Source organism: Chaetodon trifascialis, chromosome 17 (genome assembly GCF_039877785.1).
Source record: "Chaetodon trifascialis isolate fChaTrf1 chromosome 17, fChaTrf1.hap1, whole genome shotgun sequence".
NCBI classification, from domain to species: Eukaryota; Metazoa; Chordata; class Actinopteri; order Chaetodontiformes; family Chaetodontidae; genus Chaetodon; species Chaetodon trifascialis.
The window spans coordinates 2,637,679-2,650,289 of record NC_092072.1 but is presented as its reverse complement, the minus strand read 5'-3'; the positions used below and the strand labels follow the sequence as shown (position 1 = coordinate 2,650,289).

Here is a 12,611-nt window from a genome sequence, read left to right as displayed (position 1 = left end):
ACCAGCAACACGCATGTAATAACAGCACAGTGCTAATACTGCTAGCATTAACAGCGCCTGCACGCGAGCCTTCATGTTCTGTTTCTTGGTTTATTTTTGTACCGTGAAATGTACAACATGCAGCAATTTCCACGCCCGCCTCATTCCTCTGTTCACATAACTGTTCTCAGGTCAGTTGTCTTTCATCGTCACCTTCTCCTCCTTTCTTTTCTCCTCCCGTTCTGCAGGAAGCATCACTCCATCCACGCCTGACTTCTACCTCCACAGACCCTCTCCTCGCTTTTCCACACGTTTTCTGTCATTCTCTCCTTTCACGATGATTAAGTTCTCAGTTTGGCATCTGTCGTCAAAGCCGCCGTTTTTTCTGGGGCTTTTCTCGAGGGAAGGCTGACGTTGTGCTACTGAGGAGATTTGGGATTTTAAGCATTTTTCTGTCACTTTTGGTTTTGCTTCTAGTTGTTAGCGGACATCTTTTCTCTCTCTCTACCTCTGCATTCACCGTCCTTCCTTTCAGACACACATGTATGACATTATTTGACTTTGATACCTTTTCCCCTGTTTTCATTTTTGGGCACACGCTGAGAGAACACATCAGTTTTCCTCTGTTTTTGTTCCCGCTTTCATTTTTCTATTGCTAAAATTTTACCATCCCGTCGAGGGCAAAGCTCAAGGCTCAAACCTGAATCCCGCTCGACCATCTTAGCTGTTTTCCCTTTCGTCACAACATGTGGTCCACCTTTCTGGTGACCGATGAGGAGGGCCGCACGGTGGGCCCGGCGGCGGCAGGAACGGTGGGAGGGGCCGCGCCCGGAGGAGCGGCCCAGGGCGCGACAGGTCTGGCCGGCCTGATGAGTGGACGCAGCACGTTTGGAGGGAACAAGCGCCGTAGGACGACGTCAACGGGACATGCCATGAGCGAGGCCCAGGAGGGGAAGGTGACCGGTTCCACTCTGTGTGAACGTGTTCTCCCTCAGGCTGCATGAAGCTAATCATTCAGCCCAAATCAGGCATGGTCCACAGGGCACCAGACACTGCGCTAGAGCAGATGAAGGTCGTCTAATGCAGGTCTTTGATGTTAAGGAGATAAAACGTAACAGTAAGAACTAAAATAATCTGCAGGTGTTCACATGTAATTTCTCTTTCTGACATGAATTCATTCCCATCCTCCAAACTCTAAACCTCATTCTCTAAACCTGAAAAATCAGGAAACAAGCCTCTCTAGCAGCCCTTTAAAGGAGTTAAGACCAGATAAAAAATCATGCTCAACCACACATCTCAGCTGCTTCTCGGAGAGTTGATATTTCATCTGTTGAGGACGTTAAAAAGCACACGCAGAGATTGTTCTGTCCCTTTGGTGTTGTTACGTCCTCACTGCACGTTACTGGAGGATATCTGCTCTCAGACCTGTCGGCTGACTTTCCCAGCTCTCTTTGCGTATACGGCCCATTATGGCCCAGTTCCAGAGCCCATCCCTCACGCACTGGACTCTCACAGACATTAAAACAACATCACGAACACGATCGCTGGAAGTTCCTGAGAAAAAGAGGTTGCAAGGGCGCTAAGATATTTCTGCGGCTGATAGAATTTATTTTAATCATGCTTTTCCCCTCCTCCTCCTCCTCCTCCTCCTCCTCCTCCTCTTCTTCTTCCTCTTTGCACATAACTGCCCATGCCTCTGGTCGCTCTTACTCAATATATGAATGCAAACACACTTTCATTCACGCACTGAAACTCTAGTTCTTATCTTCCTGCTTCTTTAGTGTTTCCCAAGACGAAACAGTATGTTCATATGAAATCTATGCATGAAAACTGTCGGGACAGGTCAGCCTCGATAATAAAAAGCTAGGACGTGCTCCTTGAATAAAAAAAAATAAAAAAATTCAGATGTTATTATTAGCACGCTGTGATTTGTGGGTGAAGATTCCAGGACTGCAGATGTACAGAAAGGCTGCTGGTGTGTGATGTAACAGAGCTCAGCCAGACACCTCTTAAACTGACCGACCACCCTGCATTGTGCTGCGCCGGGCGGAGGAATGATGGACAGGAGGCTTGAGTCTATTCCTGTGCTGCCTTTTATTGTCTGGATAGGAACAGAAGGTATACACTGGTCCGTCACACAAGCTATTTTAGCGCCGTAACCTGTCAGCCGAGGGCACTGTTTCAGGTTATATGGCCGAACTGACATGTGAAAATGCTCTACGTCCACCCACTTTGAAGTAGCCTATCAATAAGTCATCACTCTAACACGCTCAGACTGAGAATGTGAATATGCATGCATTACATTTGTGCAGATCGCAGAGCTACGTAGCATACCACAGGCACATCGCTCATGAACTTTGCAAAGCTCCCAGCAGAACTGACCTCCAGAGAGGGGACGCCTGTTAACCAGCTAACCCACATGCAGCACAAGAAGAATCTGAATGATGCCGAGTGGAATCCCAAACTGTACGAACTCTGTTACGCTTGTGCTGGTTGCACCAAACGCCTACGTAAAACCTGAACCTGTTGTCATGTCTCCCCTAGAATATTTTGGTGGGGGTGTATTTTTAGCAGCACAGATGCTACTGAATGATCATAGAAATATTAAAGGAATATTATAGGAACACTACAGGCAGCAGTGCGGCTCTATGATCCTCTCGCTCTTCCGTAACTACGTGATGCTACGTCTCACTTTGACCATGAAGGTGACACCACCCTATGTAGTGTACAGGCTGCAACATAGTGTAGAGTAGAGTATCTACAGTATGTGGTTTACATATTATTATAGATCCAAGAGGAATCTAACACAAGGGTGGCACTGAGAGAAAAAGGGGCAATTACAAATCTGCTGTTTTAGCAGCACGGGTAGCGGCATAGCACCGTGAGGCGACTGATATTTCAGTCATGGTCAGGGACTTAATTGCGCAAACCTCAGGAGATAATGAACAACATGCTCAGCTAAACAACCCCTCTGGCCCTGCTTCTCTGCTGCAATGAGGGGACTTAGAGGGGATAACAGGCTGACAAGGGGAATGCATTTTGGTAATACTGCCAACAAGGGAGATGGCAGCCATGTTTACCGGGAACACAAGCTAAAGTCATAAAGGCTAAGTGAGTCGGGAAGAGGGGTCATTGTACCTGGACCTACGCCATAACATTTATATGCCATGTGCTCATTGGGATCAATACACTCATACTGACACACAGATGATACAGCTACTGGGAGTGATTCAGGGTTCAGTATCTCACTCAAGGTCACTTCGACATGTAGTCTGCAGGGGCTCGGGCTCGAACCAGCGACCTTCTCATGACTGGACGAGCACTTTGCCTCCTGAGATGTCTTCAGTCACTCTTCAGTTCAGTATTGCAAACTTTTAAACATTTTCTCGTCACTATTTGACACTGATTGTGTGATTGTGTTGTGTTCTGTCCCCAGATCAAGTTGGCATTCTTCGTGGCCATCGTGGGCGTAGTCCTGACAGTCCTCGGGGTGGGGACAGAGTTCTGGGTGGAGCTGGCACCTCCCAAAAGTTTCTATAACAACCAGGTGAAAAATTAGCGACACATAGGTGTTTCATGGCAGATGCATTCAGGCTGGGGATGTTTCTGCAGAAGGAAAAAACAACAATTTCCTGCTAGAGAGGAAGCACCGCCTGGTGTCTAAAGCTAAACCCTGTGAAGAATATTACTGCTGATCTGTTGCAGACCTGTCTGACGGCTCACTACGGCCTGTGGAAGGGCTGCACCAAGACCCTGTGGGTGGCTGATATCGACCCGGAGAGAGAGAGCTGTGGACCTGCTGAACTACCTGGAGGTGACTCAAAGATTAACTGATGTGCTGGTTGGTGGATGATGGCTGACTTGTCTGCGCGAGCGAGGGCGTTTTGAGCCGATGACTGACAGACCAGCCGGCCGACTTGACATTTGTCAAACCGCCGAGCTTGTTGGACGGCTCACTTTGAGGGAGCGAGGTAGCATGAATGAGTAATCCTGGTACCTGACTTTCTGGCTAGACAAATGACGCTTGGCTCGCAGTTTGATGGCTGGCTGGATGAATGCTCCGGCTGAATAATGGCCTGAGTTGTTGTTACGTAGGCGGAGGGTAAGAGTGAGTTCACAAATTGCTTTTGAGTGAAAGGATGCATCATTTGGATTTTGGAAGTCCTCAGTGCTCAAGCAACAACAACAACACAGAAATGTAAAAGTCCCACTGAGGTCTGAAACCAGGCTGACAAGGATGAACTGGCGAAGAGAGCAGTATGCTAAAAAATACTAAAACAGACAAATCAATACTTAAGACAGTATTTAGGGCAGTATTTGGGAAGTAAAGGAAAATAAGTAGATTATGGCTCCATTAACTCAGCGCTCCATCAGTGTACAAGCTGTACTACAGGTGCAAGAGCAGCTAATGGAAATAATGCAGGACTGTGGGATGAAAATGACATTCAGGCTTCTAGCCTGACTTTTTCCGTCGAGTGGGGAAAAGCATCATTACAGCTTTTTGCAGCGTTGCTCTCCTTTTCCATGACTCACCTGTATGAACTCGACTTTTGAAGAATGATTCACGTAAAAAGCAGAACAGAGAGAGACTGGGAAGAGGCAGATCTGTGTATGTTCATCGTCAGTGTCAGACAGGATACCTGTAGTGGTTCACCGGGACTTTTCAGCATCTAAAGAGCAGATATTACATGTCTGCATTATCTCTTATTTGAGGCCACTTTGCTCACATGAGCCCACATGTGACTGATTCTGTTTGCATGGTTGAATGAGGAAGCAGCCATCAGCCGACGCTCCAGATGCACTAAACATGACGCACCAATGCAACCTGGTATCAGGCCAAAGCGTGTAAAGATCTCATTCTACAGTCAAGTTAGCAGTAATATATGTGTAACATCCTGTTACACTTTCAAAATAAAGTTTCCTGATAAACGTTTCAGGTGACGGCCGCATCTTTGGCTTACTTTCTTAAAACAATCAACGCAGATTATTGGTTTTCCACAGGAATCGAACTCTTGTCTCTGCTGGTCCTCATTATCGCCCCCTGCTGGTAAAGCATCTTCATGCACATTTACTTTTCACGTTCAGGCGATGCAAACTGACGCGTTGTCCTCTTGTGGATCAGTAGGTCTGTTACACGCTTCGGTGTGAGGCTGGGCTGAGTGGTGTGTTTATGTCCCACTGAGCTTTGGACAATTTAAGCTTGATGATTCAAACTTAATATTGGAAAACACAAAAACATCAGTGACTGAAGGGGCTTTCTGGCATATGCACGCATGCATTACCATTATCGATTTCAGACTGACACCAGCTGAGTTAAAAATATTGTACATAAAAGATCAAATGTCTCCAAAAATGTATTATTAATATCAGCCCACTGGCTATTGTTTGCTAATTGACAAAGCTTCAAGGCAGCTTTATTGACAATGTACATTAAAAATCATCACAAGCTTTCCAAAGTGCAAAGTCTTACACACTTGGACATGAAAGGGAAAAGGGTAAAGAGTAAAGCTACATGTCCGACTGTTCCCTGCAGGTGTTTGCACCCATGATGGAACAACATGAGCCATGTCTTCCTTAATGGATTAAGTTGCATGCATGTTTTGTGGTCAGCGAGAGGAAAGTCTAATTATCGTCTGACGAGCCATTTGCAGAGACACGTCAACCTGCATTTGTTGACTGATGAGTCCCGTCAATGGGATTTGAGTGCGGCTCCTGACCACTGATGTGGGAGCAAAAACACTCGGAGGATCTGGCTTTGATCGCATTAATTAAGAGTGATGTGCGTGCGTGTTTTGCCAGCTTGTGTGAGGGAACACATAGAGGTGTCACATTGTATTTGACAGGCAAACTCTAATTACTGTAAGACATCATCAGGTCGGCAGAATGCTAATTGTGCAGGAAGCATTGGACTGTCACCTTGAGCTCGTCATTGACGTTCACGGCTGATTATGTCTGATGGAGAATTATTGCTGCTAAAGTGTGCAGGGCTGAGAGAGACGCGGCCCCTTGAATTTCAACAAGACGCTCATCGCGGCGTCTGCAGCGACAGCGGATGACCTGCCAGTGTTTGTCTTCCTCTCCTTTACAGTAGCTCCTTCTCTTCCTCCACCTTTCTCCTCCTGCAGAATCAAACTGCACCTACTTTAAGTTCTTCACCACGGGGGAAAACGCCGTGATGTTCCAGAAGACGACGAGGAAGAGTGAGTCACACACCTCTCTCGGCTCTCTTGACCTCTCTCAGCTGCTTTCCCACCTTATCCGCCCACTCCATCCTTCCTTTATCCCTTTTCTTCTCCTCCACCTCTCTCTCCCTGCGTCCTCTATGCCCTCTTTCTGTATTTTCCCGGCCTCGTCTCCCTCATCATCCATCCCTCTCCTTCTCTGTCCTTTCCCTCTCCCTCGGCCTGCCTCTTTCAGGTTGGCCATTGTCTGCTCTGCGAGTGTTTGAAATCTATTCCGCCTACACGCCGTTCAAGTGTCTCCAAGCTGCCGTCTAACCTCTCATTTCACTGGCAGCTTCATAATGTATTAAGATCACACAGTGCCATGCGCTGAATGAAGAAAGACAGACTTACATTAAAATCTCATTGTACGCTGGTGTCACATCACTGTCACGCTACAGGCCTCAATGCAGTGACTTAATAAAAACAGCCAGGAGTGTACGAACACTGCAGAGTCTCCTGCTCTGATGCTTTGAGAGCACAAATGTCTTATTTCATGTACATCTTCTTTTATGACAAAAGTTTTACTGTCACATCCAAGAGCCAAACTGGATGTCACATGATCAGTTTTGAGGGGCTCTGACACAACAAAATCTGGCCTCTGGAGTGTCCATGTGAGACCATGGCATCCACTCGATGAAGTCACTCTTTTCAGAGTCAACCGCGTGATATTAATCTAAAGGAAGCAACAACACCTTCATTAAACTGATGCTAACGTTACATGCCAACAATGTTAGCTAAAGTTAGCTTAATTGCACTACACATTGAAACAGAAGAGGGCTATAATGTTAGCAATAATTTTGTGCATTAAGCGAGTGCAACGGAGAAGCCATTCGCTTATATTTAGCCTGTTTGGGACAAGTGTTAATGTTAGCTAACTTTAGCCTAACTTCAGCTACTGATGTTAGCTAATGTTAGCTGTCCTGTCCAGTTCGTCTGAGCAAATAATGAACGAGCAGGCAGGAAGACAAAACCAGAACTAGCGAAGAACAAAACTAGAACAAGAACACAAACTAACAATACAAGACAATACGGGGGAACTAACGAAACAAGGCTAAGGAGAACAAGAAGACTATGGTACGAGATCTAGAGCAAGAATGGCTGGAAAGTCGTGGCATGAAAGCAGTGTGCCCATGCCGCCACGCTGCTTAAGAGAGTCAGGCAATCAGTGGAGATCTGCCTCAGGTGCGACGAAGAGTGGCAACACCGCCAGGCCACACCTCCACTGCAGGCAAGGAGAGCCTCCAACTCCATTCCAGAGTCGGATCAACCAATCAGCTTGTTTGATTGCTGAGATTTGGGAGGCTTGTGCAGCAGCTCCTCTGTGAGTTACCCATAATGCTCTTCTCCGCAGAGGTGTTTATGTGCGTCTCTGCAGAGGGATGCCTGCTTTTTGTGAGCTTTCAGACTGAAAATATGAACAGAGGGACAAAAGACGATGAAATGAAAAAAGTGAAAAGTCCAGTTTCAGTAATCTATCCAACAGTGCTGTCCTCCTTCCCTGTGCAGATCTGAACGTAGTGACAGCCATGTTGGCCTTGTTCAGCTTGTTCCTGATGGTGATGGGGGCCATATGCATCACGATGTCTCTCAGCAAAGAGATCTTATTCTTCCTCAAACCTGCGTCTGTCTGCTTCATCCTGTCAGGTCAGTCGAGGCGACAGCACGAAGCGGCTTTTCAGTGCACGACATGTTTCTTGATGATTGTAGAGACTGCTAGAGGCTGACAGTCATGGTCTCATGTGTTGACCTCAATGTTGACCTCTGTGACTGTCCACTGGCTCGTCCACAGGTGTCTTGGTGCTTCTGTCTCTGTTGGTTTTCCACCAGTCCGTCCTGGCCCTCCTGGCCAGCGACCACACGGTTCCCCTCCACCACGAGCTGTCCTGGTCGGTGTCGTGCATCGGTTGCGCCGGGGCCGTCCTCATCGTCGGTGGGATCCTCTTCCTCCTGCTGGCGCTGCCTTACAGCCCCTGGCAGAGGTGTCTCCCTCAGAAGGACAGCAGCAGCTAGTGGCCTGGAGGTGGTGTTGCACTTTATCTGCCCTCTCTGATTGTGAGGAGTTGCGGTGCAGAGGGGCGAGGATGTTTCCCAAAGATGTCTTAGCAAAGAGGTTGTTTTTTCTGTGAACTTGAAGTAATCATGAGCGTCCCATTCACAGAACACTTACCTGTCTATCTTCATCACAATATTCCTGTTTAGTATAAAATAGAAATATTTTCTCATGAGTTGTTCTGGATCCCTGACTGTTGATGAAGTACATTTGGATTCATGATGCCATCGTTTGACATCATGCTGTTGAAGTTTAGCCTGTTTATCCCGAAAAGGAGACACATCACATGAGACTTTTAGGTGTTTGTGTTATATCTGGGAAACAGTCCTGTATTGTCTTACTGATCATCCTGCAGGGTTTGGAGGCAATTCACTATTCGTTCATTCAATATATTAATAAGTTCTTTGCTAACTTCTTAAAAACGTGAACTTTTCTGCTCCTTTGATATGAACTTGTCAAACAATCCTTAATAAAAGCAAAGTGTAGCAGTTAAGGAAACCGTTAATCTGCTACACACACGTTACTTGAATGGTAACATGTTTATGAAGCATCATGCTAAATGTGAAAAAGCTGGCAAGTTAATTTCTTCATCCTTATTAAAGAGTGTGTGTAGTCTATGAAATCTTGATGTTAAAAAAACGATTGAAGTTTTAAATGAGACGTTTATTCTGTCTCATTTTGGGGAAATTAATTTAAACCCTGCTGGTGATTGTTTGCTGCAGCTGGGCTTTGATTGCTTGAGTCAGCTGGATCACAGCCACTCAGGTAACAAGACAACCAATAACAGCCTCAAAAACAAAAAACAAACTACACTGAATGAACACAGAAGCAGTTTATTGACCTCCTGTCTGAGAACCTCGGTTAAGAAACTCGTCTTTTCTCAGTGATGTGTGAAAATCTTGTTTTGTTTTGATTTTCGTGTTTGTCCTTGAATGCCTCTCTCTCTGTCTGCAGAGCTTCTTTCTACTCTCAATGTGGGATGTTTTGCTGTTGTTTTGTTGTTTAATTAACACGGAGACAGAAATGAATTAGACATACATTTCCTGCATAGTCATATGACAGGGCTACGATTTTGTAATGGTACAAACACATTCAGATTTTTTAATTTCCTTCCCACTATATATTTATTTTCTGTGTCTGGTCATACGCGTGATGTTGAACACAACTTGTCTCTTTATTCTGAGCAGATTTCACATGCAGCGGACAGTAGATACGACACACTGCAAGAAGAGTGTACATGTAATGTTTGAAGGTAGATGCTTCTCTTTCTGAACTGTTTGAAGCAGAAACATGGAGAGAACAGTGTAGATTTATAGAGGAGGAGAGGGCACACAGTGCCAGTAAATCAGCTCAGAGCGAGACGCTGCCATGTTTTTACCTTCAGTGTTTTTGTTGGATGATTTATGTCAGAGCAAAGTGCTTTTCTGCGCCTGAATGGAAGTTGAACTGTCTCTGCAACTTTTTTGAACTGAATTGATTGAGTATGAATGACTTCATTTTATTATTAAACATGACATGAATATTTAATGTCACCCCCTCTCAGGTTTCATTTATCTCTTGTTCTGCACTCTCACCACGTTCGCAGCTCACAGCCGCTGCCTCCTCCGTAGCTGTTTTTATGAACCCTGATGAGGATGACTGTGCTAACCGGCTACAAATTTCATATATCTTTGAGTTTCTACTGGAAATACATCAGTTTTTAACGTAAAAAAATTACATATGAATACAATAAACTACTCAGAACAATCAGTCATCAATGAGAATTGTTTTAATATTCTATATTTCTGAAATATCCACAAATCTCTGCTGCTAAACTTCTGAAATGAAACCCAGACAGATGCAGGTGCATATTCAGCGTCTTCATGAACTCTAAAGTATGATGATCTCAGTGCACCGTGAATTAAATAAAAAGACACATGCAAACAGAGAAAAACACAGACAAATGAAGTAAAAAGCATGCATTGCAAATACACAAAATACAACCAAGTAAAGAAACATGCTGCCAGTATCACAGAAGACAATGGACAAGCTTCCACTTGCTGTGGTTAAAATGTTCTTTTTTTTATTAATTTTTGCTTCATTTTAACATCATCACAGGATTCAGATGTTATTGCAGGTATCTGCTGTTAACTTAGCCTTTTGCTTATTATTAGCCTGCCAATTCAAATAATAAGACATGATAAAACACAACTAATCCTGAACTGTTTACAATATGTTCAGCTGCTTCGAAACACACAAACCATGGTAACCATGGTAACAACCATGTCCCATCCGGGTGCATCACCTTTTGTGTCCCCTGGAAACAGATCCATTGTCATCTGTGATACCTGCAGCATGTTTCTGTATTCGGCTCTGTTGTATGAATTTGCAGCGCATGTTGTCAAATTGATGAAGATGTTTGGTTTTTGTCTGTTTGCAGCTGCTTTCTTTAGTCGAGACCATTAGCGGCGATAGTAATAATGACGGGAGCAAAGGGAACATTCAGGTGACGTATCTGAAGAGCAACAAAGTTCACAGGAGGAGATCTGGGTGGATGGATGGTTTGTGCATTACAGGCTGTGCCAACAGTATGAAACAGTATACACTTCCTGTTTCCGTATCAAAACAGGACAACGACAGATACAGCACAGATTTAATGTTTACCTGCTGGCTTAATATGCTTCATATTTGTCGCTCTATAACTTTTAAGCTTTCACTGACAGTGGAGTACATTTGGGTTAAGTCACAACACGTGCAAAATGTATTTAGGGATTAATCATTTTTAGCAAAGCTGTGGTACACATGGTCTTTGTTGACATATGCGCAGCACAGTGCTGTTGATTCAGGTGTGGAAACTGGCTGAAAGGTCAGGTTTTGGAGCGCACTCAGTGTTTATGATTTTTGTTTTCTTTCTAATAAAACAGAGCAAATCCCCTTTTCTCCAAATTAGCCTTTTTTGATATTAGATTTGTGCCATTTTCCCCTTTGGTAAGTGAAGAGCTGCAGGAAATAAGAGGAGGGAAAGATGGCTGTCGTTTAACAAAGGTCCTGGCTAAATTTGAACGTAGGATGTTGCATGTTACATGCTGTCATATGATACAGGACATACTTAGACTGCCAGACACTGCAAGTCATAAACATTCAACTCATGATTCTGATATTTCCACCAGCACTGAACGCAGCACAAAAAGTAATCCTTTCAAATGCAGATGCTTTCAAATCAACCTCTGAGTCATCTTGGGTCAACTTTTGGGATTGATGACACTGGAGATCTCTGAGGTGAACAGAGTTACAGCGATGAGATAAACTTTTCGGTGTGTGTGATTTCAGGAGTGTTTGGATTACTCTCACTGGTGCTTTCTGCCGCTCTTCGACCCCCTCTCCCTCTGCTAATGTTACCACCGGCTCGGTTCTCGTTATCCTGCTCGCAGCACATCTCAGTCACCACGTCGACCTCCTTCCATGCTCACGTCTCTCTGAAGCGTCTCCCATGCTGTTTGGCTGCGATCTGCTGGCTAAATTTAGACCGTGGCCAATAAGACTGACGTGGCAGGAGAAACACAAACCTGGAGACGAGCTGTGCACACAAACATGCTCTCAAATTCACTTGTTCAAATACGTGTGTGCTCCATTTACACTGAGTATCCCTGCAATGTGTGCGCAGGAACACACAAATACGATTATGCACACACAGTGTGAGTAGTCTGAACCTGCTTTCAACTGAACCCCCGACGTCACACATTGCTAACGTCATCCAATCCACTTTACTGCACCGCAGAGAGTCAAATGATCCTTCTCAAATTAATAGGAAAAGGCATGAAGTGAAGTGAGCTCGTATCTTACGTTGTTAAAGATAAACTTTCCTTTTTTAGTCAGCAAAGCGTGCTACAAACCCTCCTCCTCCTGTGTTTTTATGCACAGCATCTGTCACTCATGTCGATGTGCTGTCTAAGGAACAAAATATCCTGATGGCCTACCAGCAAACTCTCCATCACTGTGCTAGCTGTTAGCCAGTGGTTAGCGTTCCTTTTCCCCGTCGCCTGTCAAGCTTTGCGCTGTTTGTGTTTTTATCGTTGTTACTTTCACCTCCCTTTACTGGTCAATAGCCACACATGCAGCCGCCTCACATGCATCAGACCACAGTGATCAGTAGCTTCTCAGCATGTCTCAACATCAAGCAAACGTTCAGGTGCAATGTGTGAAAGACTGGTAACATTTGCTATATTTCCATATTGGAGATTGACGAAACATAAAAAATATGTATCTCACTGAAGTTTCATGATGATTGTCAGATTGTTCCTCTTCACATCAGATCAGGTTTTATATATTTTTTATTCATTTGCAGCAGATATAACAAGATAAACACAACAAGTAGACAA

The 12,611-nt window shown here is 44.7% G+C and overlaps 1 protein-coding gene across 1 annotated transcript; it reads left to right on the top strand.

Moving 5' to 3' along the window:
* The first annotated feature begins 725 nt into the window (after window positions 1-725).
* On the top strand, window positions 726-9,777 carry LOC139346087 (voltage-dependent calcium channel gamma-6 subunit-like). The gene is made up of 6 exons (XM_070984987.1): window positions 726-935; window positions 3,416-3,526; window positions 3,685-3,793; window positions 6,105-6,179; window positions 7,710-7,847; window positions 7,993-9,777. Exons 1-6 carry the CDS (start codon window positions 726-728, stop codon window positions 8,211-8,213), a joined length of 864 nt encoding a protein of 287 aa, XP_070841088.1. The 3' UTR covers window positions 8,214-9,777.
* The last annotated feature ends 2,834 nt before the right edge of the window (window positions 9,778-12,611 follow it).